Source organism: Gavialis gangeticus, unplaced genomic scaffold (genome assembly GCF_001723915.1).
Source record: "Gavialis gangeticus isolate Ggan-Ray unplaced genomic scaffold, GavGan_comp1, whole genome shotgun sequence".
NCBI lineage: Eukaryota > Metazoa > Chordata > Crocodylia > Gavialidae > Gavialis > Gavialis gangeticus.
The window spans coordinates 3,303,776-3,326,744 of record NW_017728997.1 but is presented as its reverse complement, the minus strand read 5'-3'; the positions used below and the strand labels follow the sequence as shown (position 1 = coordinate 3,326,744).

The 22,969-nt window shown below is 40.2% G+C and overlaps 1 protein-coding gene across 3 annotated transcripts in view; it reads left to right on the top strand.

Moving 5' to 3' along the window:
• The window catches only part of GRM7 (glutamate metabotropic receptor 7), a 679,515-nt gene that overhangs the window by 345,391 nt on the left and 311,155 nt on the right, over nt 1-22,969 (top strand). For all 3 annotated transcript variants that reach the window (XM_019504702.1, XM_019504701.1, XM_019504700.1), the window contains exons 3-4: nt 7,940-8,081; nt 9,522-9,676. In XM_019504702.1, coding sequence (XP_019360247.1) covers nt 7,940-8,081; nt 9,522-9,676 — 297 coding nt within the window. The remainder of the gene's footprint in view (nt 1-7,939; nt 8,082-9,521; nt 9,677-22,969) is intronic.

Below are 22,969 nucleotides of genomic sequence, written 5' to 3'. Positions count from 1 at the left end.
AGGGTAACCCCCCCGCCTTTCCTCCCAGTCCTGTTCCTTCTATATAGTGTGTATCCCTGAATGCCCACTGCCCAGTCGTAAGTAGGATCCCACCAGGTTTCTGTGAGCCCCACTAAGTCTGGATTCATCCCTGCTATCAGAAGGCAAAGTTCCTCCTGCTTTCCCCCCATACTACGTGCATTAGTGTACAGACATGTGAGGCCTCCTGAGACTGCACGTACCTCTTCCCTGCTCCCAGGACTGCTGTGCCCATTGTTGCTTACCTGGGTTTCTGATGTTCTTGTTGCCTTGCTAGTTGGCGAAACATCCCTTCCTCTTCGGGCAGCCCCTTCCCCCAGCGAAGCTAGTTTAAAGCCCGCCAAACGAGTTCAGCCAACCTAGAGGAAATAATGCGTTTACCTTTGGGTGAGAGATGTAGTGCATGCCATCCCAGCATGCCATCAATCATAAGTAATTGATTTATGCCATCAATTACTGTTTGCCAGCATCTTCAAGGAAAAAAAACCCAAATAAAAGAATTGTTTTTATTAATTGCACAGTTATCTTCACATTGACAACAGAGATTCACTGCGCATCAAAGAAAGAATGTACTATACCCCTTAAATGTCTCCAAGAAATTTCAATTTTTACTTTGCTTTCATACTTGGATGATGTCATTAGTACTAAAAAGAATCAAAGTCTAAATGATGCAGCTGCTTGTTTGTACACATAGGAAAAAAGATTATGTTTAAGCGTTCAGACTACTACATCTCTTTCTTCTAGCATAATGGAGACATGAGTATCAGACATCTGCTGTCAGTCTTAACCATACTATATCAGGATCAGCAACGTGGGGGAACATGTCTGCCTGCAGTAGTACTTGAGAGCCGGCAAGCCTCTGAAGCACTGCAATTCAAAGCTTTTCAGATGTGGTCCACGTACCATCCCTCACTATAATAGACTTTGCATTAGGTTGAAAATTTTCAATTATTTACCAGCTCTCTTCCCTCACTAGGCAAAAACAAAGCAACAACGAAAACCCTCTTTGTAAGCAATTGGTATAGAGCATTACTTTTAGTGAAACTAATCCACAAGATGACTCAGAGGCTTTTCTGAGTGCTGCTGAGATTAGAGATTGTCAGCTGCTGTTGGCTATGCATGGACGTTGCTTATCAGTGGCAGAATCCAGGATCTGCTTGATTTTGTGAATGCTGAGATTCCCTCTAATTGCTGTGGCAGTTTGTAGCTATTCAAAGCCTTAGCCTGTTTTCTAGTCAGTCAAGGATAATCTATTACTGCAGTAGCCCTGTGACAATATCCTTAATTTGCAACTTTCACAATTTTACTGCTTAGCTTCCTTCGAGGTCTTTACCTCAGGAGCACTGTGAATTAATTTGATGGTACAAATAACTGTGCACATGTATTTCCTCTTGCATTAGGAGCATCATGAGTGTAAGAGAGTTAAACATATTCTTTATATACCATTTGGAGAATATGTGCCTAAGTAATTGGGCATCTAGTATGGTTAAGGAATGAAAAATGGCACTGACTGTCTGTAATGAGTTCCTCCACAGGATTTAAACTCTTTTAAACAAGCTCACAAGTTTGAATGGGAACACAAGCTAATGCCTTTAGTTCAGTGATTATCACTTTACCTTGTTTTAAAAGAGACTGTACTGTAGTGCACTGTGCTGCTCAGTTTGGACTTGGAAACAGAAAAAAGAAAGCGAATAACATTGTTGCCCCTTTAGTTGGAAGCAGATTTGTGGGTTTCGTAGTTTGGTTTTGGTTACTTGTAGGCAGATACAAATTTGGCATAATTCCTAGCTCATTCACACAGCTAAAACTCTTGTCCAGGCTTTCATCTGGTTTACTGTGATATCATTTTCTCTGTCCTTGAAACATAGAAGCATGGTCCCATTCTTGTCCGTTCAAAATGCTTTTGCAAGGATGATTTGTTTTCCTAGCCCATCTAGGACCATTTCAGTTCTCTTTACCCTTCTGCTATCCCACTTTACTCTGTCTCACAAACATAAGCTACCAATGTTCACATTTAGGCGAGGGACAGACATTCAAAAAGCCTGAGCTTGAATTGATTCAATCTTTGCAGGTTAGTCTAACCTGGCTAGGCTGAATTGGTTTGCAGTAACTCGAGCATTCCCTCTGGACTGAGAAAATGCAGGCACATGTCTGCAGGGGCTTAGGCTAGAAGCTGGGGGGCACTAGAGCAGCCCTCCCTTGCCTTCTGCAATGCTGAGTTGAGGCTGGGCCCCTGCAGGACGCTCTGATTAGGGAGGGGTCCCCCTGCTCACTGCTCCTGTCCAGCAAGTGAGCCAGCAGGGAGTTGATAACACAACATTTAGCATCCCATCAAGAAGACAAAAGCCTCTCATAAGTTCAAGCTCTTCTTAACCAACTTTTTGCAAGGAAAGACCAGAGGGGCATGTTGATTAGCTCCAAAAAGCCCTAAGCCACTGTCCTGTCTGCCTCACACAGATACCTCTCAGTATTAGTTAGCATGCCACGTGCTGGCTACTGTCTGTGCTGTGGGAGAGGGGAGGGGGGGAATTCCTGCTTGAGTAGTGAGTGGGATGGGGATGGGCAGGGGGAAGCGGGGCAAACCTTGCTGTACCTGTGCCAGAGCTCCAGCTAGGGAGCAGAGGTGTGGGACCAGCCCTGCTCTGGAGCAGAGAGCCCAACCCAGGGCTGCAAAGCATCTGGGATGCTGGGGGAGTATGATTTAACTTAAACCAGAAAGGGATCTGGGACAGACATTGCATGTATCGGTTTGACCCAAATCAGTTAAGTCTGATACTACATTCACCCAGGTTTATCTCATACTGGTTTCAGCCATTTTCAAACTGGTTTATGTGCACTGAACATCTCTTCTGTTACAGGTTTAAATCAGTTCCTGATCACTTAAATCCGTGTATATTCAATGTCTGTCCCTAGCCTTAAGGCTCTTCATACCCTATCCCTTCCCTAGCTATCATCTCTCGGTTGCTGTTTGGAGGTCAGCTCCTACATCCAGCAAGTCCATAATGACAGCCAATCTTGCTCTCTGAATACATTTCTAACTAAACATCTGCTTTCTCCTGTTCTGACTCAAAAGCTTGGGAGGAGCGCTCCATAAAACTCACAGTCTCCACTGTTGTCCTTCAGACTCCTTCATAAACCTTTCCTTAGCTGTGATCCCTGCAATAATGAAGCAAATAACCCAGTGGCACACTGAGACTACCGCCTATTGTACAGGCCAACATTGTTTCTTTTTCCTCACCGTTATATGCATCTGTTTCCTGCCCTGTCTCATATGTTAATTGCAGGCTGTTTGGGGCAGGCTTCATCTTTGTGTTCTGTGTTTGCACAATGGTTTCCTTTTCCCAGACTGCAACTGCTAGGTGCTACAATGATATTAGTAATATGCTTCTTTTCTATTTAGTTTCACAAAATGTACATGAGTCCCATTGACCTGGAGCAGAGGTGGCAAAAATGGCATTAAATTTTACACCAGCTAGTCAAATTTCTAAAGCATTAGCCAAAATACTAGTCTGAGCCCTGGGCCTGGAGAAGCATCTCCCTCCTTCAGACTGCCCTCACCACTATCGTTTCTGACCACTTCACAATATATCATGCATTTATCCTTTCTAATGATTTCTAAGGCTGTAAGGAAGTGCCATTTTCTACCCATTTTACACATGAGCACGTGAAGCACAACAAGGCTAACTTACCTGTTCACAGTCACATAATAAAGTCTGTAGCAGAACAGGAAATTAAACCCGTTTTTCAAGCTCTAACTTGAGGGTTGTCAACTGGGGTTATGTGTAACCCCAAGGGTACTTGAGAAAGCATACATGGAAGGTACATGGGAGCGGGGATGCACCACAACCCATCCCGTGCTGCCTGCCCAGCCCAACACAGGAGAAGGTTGCATACGGCCAATGCCGCCGCTCCACATTTGGCCATGCACCATTCCCCCACTCTGCATTCAGCCATGTGTTGCTTCCCCCACTTCCCCTGCCCCCCGCATTCAGCTGCTGGGGACACACACTGCTCTGTGTCCGGTTGCTGGGGGTACACTGATTGTAAAAGGTTGAAAACCCCTGCCCTAACGTATTTACTTCCTCTCTCCTGCTTTCAATACCCTGTGCCATTTTAAAGTCTTGTGATGTTACCTGGGAAGACCTTTAATTAGAGCCCATGCATCACAGTTGCAAAGAGCCTATTGTTCCTCTTACAGACCAAGGCTTGATTAGACTTTGGTTTAATAAGCCCAGATATAGGTTATCTTCTGTCCAGCTGCTTTGCCACACAAAGGAATCTCTCAGACACACAGATCTGTAAACACTAATATCCACAGCAGCTGGATTCTCCGAGTCTTCAGACAAAAGAGGTTGCATGATCCACACAATGCACAATGTCCATCTGGGATGGGACTATTGAAGTATTTAGAGTCCTGAATATTTAACCCTTTTTGCCAGTTATTTACATTGTGATATAATCCAGTTGTTCAACCTAAAACATTGATTTCATTACCCATTTTGCCATAACAGTACATCAGCAACAGTCTTTATTGCAGCTGGAGCCTTAACAAGAGAAATGCCATAGGTTATAGCACTTTATAGGTTATAAAAAAAAGCCCCTTGTTTTCATTTCCTTCTGTCTATTCTGTCTTTGTATCAACCTGGAGATAAATTGACATGGTTAAGAGACAAGTCACCATATCTACTTTTCCTCACTGCATTTTCTCAAAAGGTTATTCTTTTTCCCCAGCCTACAAAGATATTACACTTTCTTGTTGGTACAGCACATTAAAATATACTTAGTGCTGTCATCCACCATTTTCTGGCTTTTCTAGTTTTCCTTCTCCATCTTTCCAATCTTGCAAGGTGTTCACTTCTATCTGAATGAAAGTTAAGGAGAGTTATGCTGGATTACAAAACACCTCATCATTAACTTCAAATATATCTAAAGACTGGTTCTACCCAGCATGTTAAGGCATGGTAGTTTTGACACTGTAAAATATGCCTAGTCCCATTCACTGCTGCATCAGAGTAGCAGGAGTGAATATATATTCAAGTGACAAATCTGGCACTTCGCAACAAGCCACTCTCTTTCTTTACTACTTTTTTTTTTAATCTTTCCCAACAAATTCTCCTGAGTCGCCAAACTTCCAAGAGAAACTAGAGTCTCTCATGGGCGATTCAGAGTAGCTTAGCTTGGCTTGATGAAATGCTAGAGAGGGCACTCATACCTTAAAGAACAGCTAATGCCTTCACATTCTCCTTAGGCAGGCCAAGGCAGAACAGTTTTTCATTCTGAGACACAGGGAGAAAAAGGTTGATCATCAAACAAAAGGCACTCTGTGGCAAGTGGAGATATATTAATTGATTTCCCTGTCCATTTCAATTCAGTGCCCAGCTATTGGTGTCTTTGCCTTTAGAGACAGTGTGAGCATGTTTATAGAGCATTGGACTGGGACTTAAGAACAAAGCTAGATGGATGAGCGGTTAGGGAGACATTTGTCTGGGTGGTTTTGACGGGGATAATTCTGCTCTGAGAAGGAGGCTCAATTGGATCATTTCCTGAGGCCGCTTTCCAGCCCTCTTTTTTTCTCTGATTCTGTGGAATATTTTTGACAACAGTAAATCCTCCCTCCCTCCCCCCCATCCAAAAAAAAAAAAGAAGAAGAAAAACCAAGAACTTTAGGAGGAAACAAACCTGTATAACTTCAAGTCAAATTTGGCAAATATTTTTGGGTGAACAGTAACATTTCAGCCAATTTCAAACATGGTCAAACATTGGGAAACCTCTTTGACAATGAAATGTTTGAAGAGTTGGGGTTTTTTTGTGTGTTTTCTTTTTCTAAAGAGTAATTTCATTAAAAAATGACTTGAGCTAAAACAGGAAAGTAGGTTATAATGGATTGAATAACCCCAAACAAAACAAAAAGTTTCAAAAGAAAGTTCCAGATTGACAGGAATGATGTTTCCCCTTATTTATTAAAAGGGGGTGGAGGGGAAAGAAAAATCAGATAAGTTTCTGTTTTGATTCACCCAAAGTAATTTTTCCCCTCATATTTTCAGTTTAGCTGAAAAATTCTGTTATCTGCCCAAGAGTCCTGGGCCTATTCTTGGCTTGACTTGCGTCCCACTGGTGGGCAAGTTAGCCTATTGGTTTTTGCCTCAGGTTCTCAGTGGGCATGTCTGCATGCCTCTTTTAAGTGACCTTAGCCTAAAGTCACCATTTTTAAGGCACGTTAAGGGCCTGTGTCTACACGTGTGTGCCCTTAATGCGCCTTAAAAGTGGCAATTTAAAGCTACGAGAGCTTAAATTTGCTACCCATATAAAGCATAAAGCAGGTATCAAATTTAGGTGTGAATAGCTAAGTTGCATTAGCACATGTGTAGATGTGCTAATGCATATTACCACGGTGTGCATTAATGGACACACACTGTACTAATGTGCATTAGCGCATCTGCATGTGCGCTAAAGTGACTTAGCTATCCGTGCCTAAATTTAATGCATTTTAATGTGCATTAGCACATCCATGTGTAGACGTGCCTAAATCACCTTAATGTGCCTTAAACAAAGGCGCATTAAGTTTAGGCATGAATAAATACACACATAGACATATCTAGTATGTAACAGTAGAGTAATGATACTGACCTCCATGTTAAAGTGCTGAGAGATATATTGATGAAAAATATCTTATAAAAGTTATGTATTTTTATGTCCATGCATTTTGTGCTCACAGATATGCTTGGCTCTGCAATGGTTTTCCTTTTTGGCACTTGCTTTCTCCTTTTTTGTTTGCTTATTTTGCTTATATTGTAAGCTTGTGGGTTTTATTCTTTTGCAGAAGTGAGACCCTAAATATGGGCAGGTATCTTGCACTTGCCAGTGTGCGAATGTTTTCCTCTGCATTTCCACTACAGCAGGTTTGCCATTTTTCTCATTAACTCTCCATTTATTTTTAAACATTACCAGTAAACATCTTTTTCTCTCCTATGCCTCCATCTTTTAATTACTCATCCCCATTGCAGTTTCTTATTATGCATCTTTGAAAATGTATTAACTATCAATGTAAAGTACTTTGAGGGTAAAAGTGTATGTTAAAAATGCTATAAATGATGAAAGAGTTTTATGCTTGAGAAGTGAAAAAAAGAAGAGCCCATTCCCCTGTGGCAGGGAAGGAATGAAGATGTAGAATAATTTTATGTTTCTAAAACAAGAGTAATAAAACTAACATAGTTATATTCAATATGTTCATATCAAGGACCTTGCCAATGAGTGCTTTCTATGTTGCTACCATTATGTTGGTTGCAATCATTTTATCTTCTTAAGAATTCTGGATATTAATTAACGGTTTAATGCTGTAAATGCTTGCTTTGTTCCAAGCCCTTGCTTGATTAGTTCAAGGGTGGATATTTGCAAAGGAAAGATGTGCATAATCACACTCTTTATTGATAATAGCTTAATTTCTCTATCATTCCTGTTTCAGCTTATCCAGCGAGAGCAGTTTCTCTGTATTTTCCTGCTATTTATTCAGTTCCAAGGTGCTATGCCAAATAAAGTTGCTGTGTATTTTACTTGTCTGTCTCTTGGTCAACATTGCTTGCTTTTCAGTCTCTTCTTTATTTAAACCTGTTTGAGCTTGTACAGTTTCATCACCTTTCTACTTCCCTGGTCTGTTCTGTCCATTTGTGGCTTTACTCAGCCCTGAGTATTGTATGCATCCTATCAAGTAGCAAACACTTACTAGATTAAAAATAAACACACAAATGCCATTCCCTCCCCTTAAAGAGCTTTCAAGGCTTACCATGAAGCTTAACGGTTTTATCAAAAGATCAGAATCAAGTAGTAATTCCCTCCCTCTCATCCCCCCTGTACTTATATCTCTCTTTCCTTGTTCTTCATTTACAAATTTTTGCTTTTTTTTTCTTCTTCTTGTTTTTAACAGGTGGGCTCTGCATTGCTCAGTCACTGAAAATCCCACAGGATCGCAAAGACAAGAACATCGACTTTGATAAAATTATCAAGCAGCTCCTAGAAACTCCCAACGCCAGGGCCATCGTTATTTTTGCCAATGATGAGGACATAAAGTAAGGATGACTGAGGGAATTAATTAATTTGTGCTTGATGGCTTTATGCAGCAGGCAGAGCAAGTAAGAATGTACAGTGCAATGAAACAGAGTGATTTGTTTGAAAGACCCTATACAATCAAGGATGATACCTTTTCCTCAGAAATATCAGAAAAAAATGTATGGTATGTTTCACTAAACCTGTATTGGGTAAAAGCATTTCCTTGTACGCATTTCTGCTCTTCTGAAAGAAAACTTTATGATGTGAGATGTGATTAGAGTTTCAAATTCAGCTTCAGAAAAGGTGCAGGATCTTAAAGATTAAGCTAACCGGTGCCATTCTGTCCAATAAACATCACAAAATTCAGCGTATTGACATGGAAAGGAGAATGGGTTGAGTCTAACTTTTACCCCGTGTGTTTCTCATGTTTAATATCATAACCTCATAATGCTGTTGTTGTAAGCAAAATAATGTACAGTATTGCTGCTTGTTCATTCATTTGTGCAGAAGTAGACTTTTGCTCAGAGGACTCTGTCTGCTAAACATTATGGAGAAAAGTGACTGATTCTTGCAAGTGTCTAGGATGCTATAAGACTGAGGCAAAAACTACCCATATTTCTCAGGATACTAACTGCTTTGCCAAGACTTGGGAACTGCCAGTATGTTCCCATTGACAATTTTGACATCCTGCTACTGGTGCTACTGTCCAGAAACAGCCAGTGGCAGACCCCTTTGGAACGCCACAGCCTTGTTCTTTCATAAGTGCCCTGAGATATTATGAGATTTAATTACAGCATGCAAAACACTGGGAGATCCTTGGATGGATATATATGTTACAGTGATAACAATCATAGAAATACTGCTCAGGCTAAGTATTAGTAATTAATTAATCATGTGTTTGCTAGACTAATTGCTGTGATTAGTGTTGCAATGACTTGGCTGTTCAATAGTAACTTTACAGACCAGATTTCATTTGCTTTTCAGGATGATATGAATATAATTTAAAAGCAAGGCAGTTTCCATTTACCCTTCATGAGAAATGCATTTGTTGTTTTTGAAGTCCTCTGTGAAGTAATATCTAAATTACCAGCGAGCTCTAGTGCTGCTGACTTTTGCTAAATGATTTAAGTATGCAGAATAACGTTCAGATTTAACAACAGCAACAATAAAAGTTGGGATGAACCTGCCTCTAGTAAAATCAATGTAAAAATTCCCATGGACTTCAATGAAGCCAGGATTTCACTCCAAGAATACAAACCTAAGAAAAAAGGAGAGGCAGTTTCGTCTTAATGCATCATCATTATATAGACAGTTAAATTCCTAAGCTCAGTTTTAGTTACAGGAATACATTATTTCTGCTCATTCAGCAATCTTGCTCTGTTTGTTGTTATTCCTGGGCAATTAAATCCAGTTCTCTTTCATTTGCATTCTAATGTGAATTAAAATGTTCCTATCCACAGACAAATCCTTGCAGCGGCTAAAAGGGCTGATCAAGTTGGTCATTTTCTCTGGGTGGGATCAGATACTTGGGGCTCCAAAATGAGTCCATTGGTTCAGCAAGAAGACATTGCAGAGGGAGCAATCACCATTCTACCTAAGAGAGCAACCATAGAGGGTAAGAAATATATTTTCATCTTCTTTTGTCTTTTGTCATAATGCCTTATATTTTTCCTCAATCCACGGAATATTATTGGTAGCTAACCAATATGCAACTGTCAATATGCATGTGAACAAGCAGATTTGTTGTGGTTGTAAATATATATTTATGACATGATTTACAATTCAACGCAAATTCACGTGTCTAAATTTCCTTAGGTTTTCCTGGGATCTGGGATTCAAATTACAGTATTAAAGTTTATTCCTCAGTTGCAAAATTCTTGGCATTTATTTTCATGCTTATCATAACTTAGTAGCTTGCTGATCGTACAGAGTATTATCACCAGTAAAAGGAAGCAAAATAATGGAAACAAGAATAACATCTTTACATATTATATGTTTATGTATAGCTCTGATTATATAGTTTTTAGGAAGACAAAACTTTTTTCTTTCAAATTATATTTCAGTTTTGTCATGGTAAGTCAAATACATGAAAAACATTCAGGGAGACTTACACAGATACACAGTGTATGAACATACATTCATAAACACTGTTTAACCCATGCACACGTAAACATATATTAACTGTGTGTGTTTGTGTGTACGCACATTTCTAGACGTGATTTTCTTCTCTGCTTCCCTATAATTTTTCCCCTCTTTGTTTTTACTTTCTAAGCCATCATTTCTTTGTTACCCCCTTTGTCTATACAGATGTTTAGAAACCTAATTGGCATCCTTCTGGGCTAACAAAACTTGATGATTAGAATTCATGTTCTAATTTAATTTGAAAAGAAAAGTTCTTTTATAAAGGAGACACTAAGCAAAGAAAAAGAACTCCTCTGTTGGTACATGGCTTTGTATTCCTTGTCTGTCAGGCCAGGTCTCCTAAGAATCTGTGGAACGTTTCACACATTAAAATGAGCTTCCACGTCTTCACTCAAAGGAAGATCAAATATTTGCCTGTCTTTTTACTCCATCTACACTACTACCTTATTAATTATTCTTCTTAGAACTATAATGCACTTCAGCCTTTCATTTTCATAAATACCTGAAATAGATAGACACTGGGGGTATATTGCATGTGAAAACTAGGCAATTTCAATCACCTTTGTGCTGTCTACATAGTATCCCTGGGATATTTCTAACACACTGCACCAAAGGTATAGAACAGTAAGTAGAAAACCGCAATAGTAATATGTATGAAAGAGTTTTTAGTATTTTAAAATAATGTCTTTACGGTCCATATGTTATATACATTAGATGTAATTGAAAACACTGAATGGTCTATTGGAAACAACAGAGCACTTAACATCTTAAAGCCACATTTTAAAATGTCAGCCCAGTGAATGTATCTGAAAAAAAAGTTGTGCCCACTTTGCCTTCTATTACTTGTCAGAATTGGAATTAAGCTTTTGCCTATGATGTTGGTTTCATAGTTTCATAGTTGTTAGGGGCTAGAAAGGACCTTACAGATCATCAAATCCAGCCCACCTGCACTTGGGCAGGAAAGACTGCTGGGATCAGATGACCCCAGCAAAATGGGCATCAAGATGTTTTTTGAAGATCGCCAGGGTGGATGACTGTATCACCTCTGTTCCAAACCCTTGGCACTCACCTTGTAAAGAAGTTTTTCCTATGTCTAGCCTGAAGCGATCCTCACTCAGCTTCTGCCTATTATTTCTTGTCTACCACGCGGAGGGGGCTTGGTGAACAGATGCTCCCCCAGGTCCTGATGTACACTCCTGATATACTTCTAAGCTGCCACCAAGTCCTCCCTGAGTCTTCTCATCAACAGGCTGAACAATCCCAAGTCCCTTGCCCTTTCCTCATATGTCTTGGTCTCCAGGCCTGTAATCATGCATGTGGCCCTCCTTTGGACTCTCTTGAGCTTGTCGACATCCTTCCTGAAGAGTGGTGCTCAGAACTGGATGCAGTACTCCAGTTCCAGTCTCACCAAGGCCGAGTAGAGTGGGAGAATGACATTCTTAGTCATGCTTGAGATGCCTCGGTTGATGCATGCCAGTGCTTAATTAGCTCTGCCAACTATGGTATTGCATTGGTGGCTTACGTTCATTTTGTTGTCAATCATGACACCCAGGTCTTGTTCAGTTGTGGTGCTGGCAAGCATAGCACTGCTGAGCCTGTAAGTGTGTTGTGGGTTATTTCTCCCCAGCTAGAGCACTTTACATTTCTCTGTATTAAATGACATCAGGCTGAGGTCCGCCCACTTCACTAACCTGTCCAAGTTAGCCTGTATTACCAAGCTGTCTTCAAGAATGATCACGCTCCCCCATAGTTTGGTGTTGTCAGTGAACTTTGCCAGATTGCTTATAATACCTCAATCCAAATTGTTGATGAACATGTTGAAGAGCACTGGTCTGAGCACTGAACCCTGGGGGACGCCACTGGTCACCTTCCGCCATGATGACTCAGTTGAGAAATTCACATGACCACTTAAAATAGTAGTCCTCAAGGTCATGTTCCTGATAACATCAATAAGGTGCATGCAGGCTTATCCTTCATATGTTGTATGTGCTGCAAGTTAGTACTGATACTGAAGAAGTGCATATTACATTACAATGAGAAGTAAAATAGTATTGCTTTTCAATGGGTGCATCTACATGTGTGCTTAACTACGCAGTAAAGTAATTTTCAGTGGTAGTGTAAAGCATCATAGTCTACACATGTGTTGCTATTAGACTGCAGCAAATCAATTTTTGCCACCATAAGATAGTACTGTCAGGAACAGTGCTATATCACGGCAGTGAAAATAACTGCCTAAACACATAAGTAAGCATTGACCCAGGGTGTACATTGCACCTGGTCACCCCAGGCAGCAGGGGGCAGACCCCTGCCTGCCTCCTAGCCACAGGGCTCCACAAACTGGAGTACTCCTGTGCCCCAGCCAGTCCCTCTGCCACTGCCTCCCAGAGCATGGGACTGACTCCCCTAGACCCAGGTCAACCCCTTGCTGCTCCACCCTGGCTCAGATTGCTGTGATCCCTGTGCTGTGTGTAGCGTCTAAACATGCATCCTGGACCACCACAGTTTGAGCATCTTCATGTGACATTAAGGTGCGATAATAAATTCCAGCACAGTTTGCTTTAATGGCATGTGTAGATGCACCCAATGAGATTACACGATATAAATGGAAATACAGAGTAAAATGTTCTAGAGTTTCAAATCTAATAGTATTGCCACCAGTGGTAGATGAACATCAGTAGAGTGGAAGGCGCAACTCAATACTGTTATAAGAATCATAAACTTTGCAAGCTTTTCAGAGCTTCTCTTGCTTTGAAGTTGGTCACTAGAACGTAGATTTTCACAGGATTTCTAGTAGGTCCTTCTGTGTAAAAAGAAATAATGAAAATAGTTGAAATTCTCTGCCATGATCATAATGATACTTTTGCTTTGGATAAAGAGCAAGAAGGGCACAGGGATTCTCAAACATTCAGAAATAAGATCAACATCATCAATATCAAATGTTTCATGAACAAACTCTAATTGCCTGGAAAGGTGCATGTCAACTCTTCCTTTATTCAATCCATTTTGTCCATCCCTAATTACTGTCTGCATTTGCCATCTGCTTACTTCTTCTGAGAGGGCAGAGAAAAAATTGGATAAGGAGGAGGAACAAATCCTGCTTCTCCCTTTCTAAGGCAACTTGTACATTGTCATTTCAAAACAGCTCTTAAAACTTTCATAGTGAATAATTTTCCTTCTACAAAGCAGTTTTCCAAGGCTAAGAATGTCTCCTTTTCAACCCGCTATACGTTCATATTTGATGTATCGGGGTAAACTCTGTGAATTCTGTTAATTACAGGATACCATTCTTTTTTTACATAGCATTATTTTTTGTTTGGTGAAAGTATTACTTTTGTGTGTGTTTGTATATGTCTTACCATGAAAGCTCTCCAGATTTATAAATTTGACTTCTGCATATCTTTTTATGTTGTCATTGTTATCATTTAGTTATGAGACTAAGTGAAATGAGAACAGACATTTTAATGTCATCTTTTTATCATCTAGCAGAGAGCATCTGCTCCCACAAGTTTACCAGCTCATTTCTTCTGACAATAAATAAATAAATAAAATAAGAAGCCTAGATTTTTCCATCTAAATTGATAGAAAGGAAACTAAATTGATAAAATGCAGCTGTATTTGCCCTGAAGGATCTTATCTTGAACAGTATCATGCCTAGGACAATCTACTTTTTATGGAGTGTTATGTAAAAAGTGCTGCACTTAGCTTTAGGGCTCTTATGCACTGATTCAAGAAAACATTAAGCACTTGCTTAACTCTCATTGAGGTCAATGAGACTTAAGCCTATGCTTAATAGAGAAGGAGTTAAGTATGTGTTAGAACATTTTGGTTAATTGGGATATGAAAGATAGGATGCAGTGTAGTTTTATTCCATGACATGTTAGGAATGAAGAACCATTGGGCTGGACAATCCTAATGGGGGAGCTGAGGTGCAGTAGTTGCTTTGTTGTGACTCATCCAATAGCAGAAGACCCCACCCTTGACCTACTGTGGTCCTGCCCCAAACCTTTGACGTTAGGCTTTGCTTGGCATTTGCAAGATTTCTTCATTAGCTCCTAAAATGAAATTCTACAGACCAGTTACAGGAAACTCAGAACCATCAATTTAATGTTGGAATAGTTTTACCTTTTTACGTGGCGTAAAAAAGTGAATCACAAAGAGATGTCTAGGCCTGGCAACTGATGGCATGCTTTATTTCATATCTTCAAAAAAAACCCCCAAAAAACAACAAAACAAAAACAGGGCAGGGAGCATGGTTTGAGTTCCTAGTTGGGCCAATTGTAAGTATTAGCTATCATTGTACGTTAGAGTTGCATCAGAGCTGCTCACAATAGCAGGATAATGCTGTATAAGTATACTTTATGGCCAGATTTTCCCAGTAGCAATTCCTGTTTCACAAATCTTTGGAGATACAGGCACTTGAACATGAAAAGGATAGGTAAATGACTTACTATGGAGGATGCCTACATAGTATTCAGTGTTATTCATATTTTATGTCAGATCATAAAGGTAAGGGGATCTTACATTTCAGTCATTTCTCTTCCTTCTGCACCATAACTGCTTTACTTCCTGAAAAGATCCAGACCTCATGCTTCCGCAAATTTTCATTCTTCTGATCCCCATGGAGAGTTTACCTTTGAAACCTTAGAGAGCATTTTTCACCAGCTTCAGTAGAAACATGCTTCTCTGCTGCTGTTTCTTCTGATGGTATTTGTTGCTGATAACATGAGAATATTTTATTCTTCAATATGTGATGCCAGTAGCCTCTTTCTCTCACTTGTCAAAGAAAAAATTATGCAAGTAGGCAAACGTTAAATCTTACCTCTATACTAAAATAAATCTATGCTTCCTGAACTTTCAGTATCTTGTAGCATAGACCTATTGGTAAGATATTAATTTTTTTTAATCATCTCTTCCCCTAAAATCATAGCCTCTTAACACAAACTGTGGAATAAAAAAGTTATCAACATGCAAATGTATGTAATTCTATCCTGCTTAAAATACCCTCAACTTCATTTACAGAGTGTCCCCAATATACCCTGGTTATAAAAACATGCCCTGGCCATAGGAGGAAGTTTAGAGCACTTGGCATATGGCAGGATAGGTCCCCAGATAATTAAATATTTGTTTGATTGCTTGACATCACTCATGAGACAAGATTTTCTTTGCCACTGTCCCATGGGGTGATTTAAGAAACCATTACATGAACTGAATACAGTCAGCTTGAGTCAGTCTTAATATAGCCCAGCTGTGTTTGATGTAATTATGTTGAAAGGATAAAGTCACATCTGATTTAAATAATTGCAGTAGACCATGAGCCAGTGGGAGTGCACACTTAAAGAGTACACACTTTATAAAATGGGTGAACTTGAAAAATATTTTAATTAGAGGTATTAGATATTGACCCCCCAAGTATCCATACCTAACTCTGACCAAAAAGCCCCCAAATCTGGTTACTCTGAGCTCTTGGATAAGAAGGGAATCTGTCCTCATGCTCTCAGGAAATAACACACAAATTTGGTCCGGAGCCTGTGTGTTTCTATTTACAGGAATGCACACACTACTTTAGATTTTTGATACCATAGGCATAACCACTTGTGTGTGTGTAAAGGAGAATAGTCTCAGGTCTCCTTTTGTGTACTCTTTCTCTCCAGTAGTGTCTTGGGGGCTATCCAGGGGTCAAAAAAAGCATGCAAAAAAAAGGGGGCATGCGGGGGCAACATGGGCGGCTAAAAACTGGAGCCTGGTCGGCCAGAGCCATGCTGCGGTTGCTGGCCGGGCTCTGAATGTCGGGATTGCCATTGCTGCAGCCCCAGAAGGCCCCCAGGACCCTTGGTAAGGCTGCTGGAACTAGCCCAGTGCTGGCCTCAGCCTCCCTTACCCCACCCAGGGTAACCTGTCACATGCCAGAGTTTACATGGCACAGGCATTCCCAGGGGACAAGTAGTGGCAGTACAAGGTGTGTCACCGCTAGTTGTACCCAGGAAACCAAATGTGCATACTTGTCAAAAAACAGCCATGGTGACTATCAGTGGCAGAAGGTAAAGGAAATGTGTTTTCTAGTGAGATTCAGAATGGTGTGAGGTCTGCCTTCTTCACTATTATTTATTTTCTGTTTAGTATAACAACATAAAAAAGCTATCCCTCTGCTGATGTGGTTGACTTTTATGTGAGCTAAAGTAACCATGCAACAGAAACCAAATGGCAGTAACACCCACCCGAAACCCAAATCAGTTGTCTCTTATTTAGTCCCCTGTATGTTTGTCCTCCAAAAACAATCTCATTCTTTCCCAGGTTCTTCAGATGCCTAAGAAAAAAGGTAAGTGTTTTGTGCTGAAGAAATGATTTGCTTGGCAAAATTAATTGAAAGAGCAGAGAGAAAACAATGCTAAGGATTGAAAAAAGAGCAAAGAGGCAGGAATGTTTGTGATGTGTAAGTAGAGCTAAGGTAAACACAGTACTTAGAAATACTAATAATGTGATACTGGTCAGAGTGGAGATAAGAGATATCCAGACAAATGTATAAAGCCTGTTCAAGTGGCATTAGAGAAATGTGGAGTTTGTAGAAAGCCAACACAAAGGTTGAGTGAGAGAAAAACAAGGATTTTGTTTTTGCAACTCAGTTGGGCTACACTTACTTTCTGCCTTACAAATTGGTGTACATGGAAATATACTTTACAAGCAGGTACAGTCCAGGAGAAAATTTTACATTTACAACATTTTTTATTTGAATTCCCAGAAGTACAAGGGCCAAACAAAAAATAAAAATAAACACAGCGTAAGAACTCACGTTGGATTCACGTCGGTCAGGGCGTCTCTATAAAATTCCAGATATGGAGTCCGAGTACTCCTGCAAAGGCTAACAACCTCAACAAGTATGCCTTTATAAATTTAAATGAACTTCCCCACTATCCTTTTTAATCACACGCTGACCTTTAAAAACATGACTGTCACTTTACCTCTTCATTTTTCACTAGATTTAATAAACTTCAAAGATTTCTACCTTCTTGTTATCAGGATGATACCAAAATCTAATTATACTTTCTAACAGCCGGGGGTAACTATCTTTATTATACCATATACATATATATGGGAGCTAGCAGGATGACCCTCTGATTAGAGACGATAACACTACTGGTTCAGGCATCCATTTAAGTTCTTCCTGTCAGATAATAATTTTTAAGTGATGAGTTTTTAAACTCTGTTCCTGGAGGCAAAGTATTTCTTTCTGCCAGCAAGATGAAAGCATCCAGCCACAAGGGAAAGAAGGAAAACTGGATTTGATCATGTTAGAATAGTTCTGTATTGACTTGTTGTTGAATTAACTATGGCACATTTTAAATACTAGAGGTATGTGAAATATTTGCCTGTCCAGGCCCACCTAAACCTACTGTGAAGACAGGGTGGTGTGTAGACTGTGGGGGGAAAAGGGCATTTGTTGCCCTTTTGTTTTAATCAGAGTCTTCGATTACTGTATTTACTATAAGCTTTAACTTGCCACCTCTATCAAACCCTGAGTCTTTGATTACTATATTTACTCAAGTATAAGATGTGTTCCCCCTTGAATCAACACGAGGGGAAAAAGCCCCTTGTCTTGCATTCATATACAAAGTCAACCCTTTTAAATACATTGTCCGTCTTTGAATTACTGCTGAAAGCCATGTGTGCTCAGTAATAGAAACCACCAATGAAGTTGATTAAATAGAGCCAACACTGAGTATGACTATGAAGTTCATGGCCCACATGAGAAAAACATGCTGATGGAAACTTTTCTTTTCTTTTTTTTTTGGAGGGGAGGGGAGCTAAAAACAGGCAGGTGTTCCTTCCACAGGGAGCTGGCACCAGGCCTAGAGGTACTGAAATACCAGCTTGGTACCAAGAGAGCCCTGACACACTCTTCTCTGAATGCTTGATCTTAGACAAGAGACGGAGATGTAAGATGCAAAGATAGGTCAGTACAGCCCATCTAAATCAGATACATGGTACTGCCCATTACATGTAGTCCACCTCTGCACCTATTCTTTTTCAAGTCATGGTGATCATACGCTGCATATATTTCGACTTCCTCTTCACTCCCACAGCTGAGCTGCACCTTTCTTTCCCATTTCCAAGGAGTCCTGTTTCTTCACCAGCCTTAGATGTCTGGCAGACACTATCAAATGGGGCCCCACACAGTTTACCCAGTTTACCCCACACAGTTTAGTGTGGCCCTGCCCTCCATGAGGTGAAGCCATACTAGTTTGCCCTACACCTCATCTACACATACATTTTTGCAAGATCCTAGGACTCGTGACAAGAATACTGTGTTCCAGTCATGGTGGGGGGGAGGAGGGTGGTAATTAGCACATGGCTCCCTTGTGGGGGGTATCTGGAGTACACACACGTACTGATCGGTGCTGAGCTGTGAGATCACCATGGCTTGAAACATTGTTGACTCTGTTGGGGCCCAGCCCTATGAACTATATGGTAAATCATGAACCTTTTGGCTTTGGACTAATATGCACGTGGACTTGCAGGAGTGTGGGTGTACAGTGCAGATACTGTGATGGGAATGTGTATGATGTAATAGCAACAATGTGTTTTGGACTGTCAGGTAAGCCGCAGTGACCACAGAACAATTCTGGTAGAAATCTCGCTCGCTCGCTGTCTCTCTCGCTGTCTCTAGGAATATATATATTTGCAAAAAGAAAAAAAAGAAAAAGCTTGTACTCTAAGTGTGTGCTAAAGTGCCACTTAAAAGTGTTTATGGAGGACCTGTGTTAAAACTTACAGCAGTTTCTAAAAAGGTAAAATGCATCATTTGTGGGTGAAGACATCATTTCTGAGTGTTTTATTTTAAGGTCAGTTTTTTTTCAAATGTGTTTCTCAGGATCTGACAGTAATGAGGGAAGAAGGAGCTTCAGGGGGAGAACACTCCCCCTCCCTCCCCCCCCGATATATTTTCTCTGCTGTACCAGATGGAGGAGGACAAATTCAAGACAAACCTCTGCTAATTAAATTATATATCTGGAAAATAATGTTAAATGTATGCGTTTCCATATATGGAATCAAATTATTGGGCGGTCGTCTTTATAATCAGGGTCATCTTATACTTGAGTAAATTTGGTGTTGTGTGAAACCCCTCTAGGCCCTCTAGATGACTCCTCTACCTTTCATTGTTATCATTAGCAGTACAAGGAAGAATAGACTTATAAGGCTGGGTTTTAACTGGGCCTCTCTGGAATTCAGGGGAGGAGAGAATGAAAGTGGAAAGTGTATTAGGGTCAGGGTTGGATGGTGGAATTTCAGCATATTGTATTACCATCCTTTCATCCTACTAGCAGGTACCATGGCTCATTACAGTGAAAATTAGCAGAGAAATGGCCAGCCTTAAAAGGCAGCATTTATCTTTTCTCCAAAGTGGCCCCTTTAATCCAGGATCTCTAGGATTTATAAAGTGGGCTTTGGGCAGGTCTTCCAAAATCTCTAGTCACTACGGTGGGCTTTTCTCCACCCCCTCCACTCCCCCCATTAAGGTTTTTAAAGCACAGGGTAATGAACTGTTTGATCCTGAATAAGGACTTCAAGATTTGGCCTGTGGATAGTGGCTTAAGAATGATCAAACTTTTTTGTGGAAATATTGATTTGTTAGCTGTGTCCCAAAGTAACTAGCGATTTTGAGTGCCTCCATATTTAGATGGACATTGAGACACCTTAAATTTGCATTCTTTTGAGAAAGCGCTGAGCATGTGCTAACTGAAAATCCTTCAAACTCAAAAGCCAAGGGGAAAAAAAAAAAAAAGAAGCATCACAAAATAACCAGACCTTGCCCAATGTTTTTAGGCCATCCATGGCTACTTAATGATTTGTTTGAACTTTTCTAAGCAACTATATATATTCTGGAAATGCTTACATTTGTTATTTTTTCCTTTCCTTTCCTTTTCCTTTTTAAAAGTTTTATTTTTATTTTTCAGGCAATTACATTTTCTAGGCAAATATTCCTCATATTGACTGAAGCTAACTTAATGATAGCTGTCTTGCTTTACTTATAAATGTAGATAAAGATAAATGGTAAAAAGACTGTTCTTCACATTATTCTGCTGGCCTTCTCCTTGTTTCTGGGCTTTTATTTTCAGTATTTGTTTTCTGTCAAAAAATTGTTTTATGGATGTTACAGCTCATTTTGTCTTGCCTTCAGTACCCGGGCTACTGACTTTACAGTCTGAAATACCTTGTTCCTATTCTTCATTTTTTAAATAATCCTCCTTGTTGTCCATACTTCTCCATGATCTGTTTTTAATGAATACCCACTTACAACAAAATGAGGACAAGGCATATATGAGACAGAGAGGGAGAGAGAGAAGGTAGGGAGTTAAAAGAGGAGAAAAGCAGACAGGTATATAATACATTATTGATTATTCTGAATCTGGCAAAATACCTTTGTCAATTGTGAAAAGAAAATCATTCATGAGATAATCTCCAAGCTTTTGATAGAAGTAAACAATGGGATTCAAACACATTTTAAGATTAATGATCCAATTCCAGCAGGCTAACAGCGTGGACTTGTATTTGCAGTTCAGTCGAGTTCTCAGAGAGGAGGTTAAAGGTGGCTCAACCTCAACAGAACAAAGCATGAAGCATGCATGTGTTAACATAGAGAAGCAATTCTTGAGTTGGTGTAAATCAGCCTAACTCCATGAAGGATTGACCTTTACATTTTTCTGTTGTCTCTGTATCTATTTGCCTTCTAAACTATTGGTGAACTGAGGCCTTGAGGTTTTGTTTAGTTTTTATTTCCAATTATGGCTGATTTTCATTTTCTGCTTGCATTGAAAAGATAACTACTTAAGCAAAGTTACTAGTGAAGGAGTATTAAATATCCACATCTCTAAACCATCCCAGCCCTCACTACTCTTATAGAGAAGACACGCTACAATTACTACATTAAGCTATGCACATATGTAAACACTCAGCTCCTGTGCATGTGTATGCATTATTGCTTGTCTCAGAGTGAAAATGAAACACCTTCTGAATTTAAGATGAGATAATTATAGTAATTAAAAATGTTAGCTTCTATTCAAGAGCAGAGCAGCAGCAGAGCTTTTTAATGAATCTTAAGCTTCAGATAATCAATCTTCATTAATTAATGAGACCTAGTAGGGGCAAATCTTTATCCTCTCCTACCTACTCCTTATTCAGGTGAGACAAGTATCTGTTTCACTGGACAGGGACGTCAGGTTTTGAGCTTGAGCTGGTTGACTGGGGATCAGTTTTGTTAATTCTAACATATATATTTATTTTCTCTTTGAAGAGATATTGCCTTAGAATAGCAGAGGAGAATAAATTGGTATTACATTAATCCAGTGGTCCTGAAACATTTTATCCTCACTCCTCCATTCTAGCAAAGGCAAAGACCTTCAGTTCTGCCTTTCCTTATATTTCATAGATTTCATAGACATTGGGGCTGGAAGGGACCTTGGGAGATCATCAAGTCCAGCTCCCTGCCCCAAGGGCAGGAAGTCAGCTGGGGTCAAAGGATCCCAGCAAGATGAGCATCCAAACGCAAATGTTGGAGATGACATTCAACGATGTCCAACATTAATAAAATACTGAATGTGATTGCATATGCAGCTCTGATAGCCCTTATCCAGTATGTTTCACTGAGACAAATGTGCCTGGTTTGTGCACAGTTTGTCCATTTGCGGGATGAAGTTGGATAACAGGCTGGCTTGCAGAAGGGCAGTATGGCCAGTGCCAACTGTCCAAAACTCCTGAGTTATTTGTCTGAGACGACATGAAGTTGCCTTATAAATTGTAAGGTCTCTTCTAAAATAAAGCAATCAAAACTTGGGGGTTCTTTTGTTTTGTTTTGGGTTTTGGACCTTAGGATGCACGTTTTTCAGATTTATAAGCTTTCCTCTGGTTATGTGATGGCTAGAAATTTCTTTTTAACAGCATAAGAAAGCTCGGATTCTCTCTTAGGCTCTTGATGCTAGAAATAAGCAATATGCCAAATATTAGGAGGCTTGTGATAGAGTTGCGACGATAGGTGACACTGGAGGAACCAAAGTGTGGGAGTTCATGGGACAAGTTGGACAGTCTGTGCGTGACACTGGGGAGGTGAGTGAGAGCCTGAGCAACAACAAGAATCTAGATCCTTATGGGCACAATTTAAGGAAGATCCTGAAACAACTCGCCCTATTCTACTCATTCGTACTATAACTGCTTTAAGCCTCCATTTCTCCCCAAGCTAATGCTCCTTTATATATTCATATTTAACCCTTTTCCCTTCTGAAAAGGCCCTGAAACTGCTCAGCATTTTCCTTTGTGGCAGGTCCATGCTAACAGTACTAAGTTAGGGAGCATTGAGAAAGGAGGAGTAGAAAGATATTGTAATGTCACCATATTGGTCACCAGGGCTAGGGACAGAAGTTACACATAAACCAGTTTAAGTGATCAGAAAATGGTTTAAGCCTGTAACAGAACAGAAGCTCAGTCCAGTTAACCCAGTTTCAAAATGGCTGAAACTGGTTTAAGATAAACCTGGTTGAATGTAGTATTAGATTTGATGGATTTAGGTCAAACTGGTTTATGGAACTTCTGTCCCAGACCCCTTCCTGGCTCAAGTTAAATCAGAGTCCCCCAGCATACCAGCATGCTTTGCAGCCCTGGGTTAGGCTGTTCTGTCTGCTCCAGAGAGCAGGGTTGACATCATCCTTCTGCTCTGTAGACAGAGCAGTGAGGGCTGGCTGACAACGGGGTGGGGGTGGGAACCTGGCTGGGGACTGTG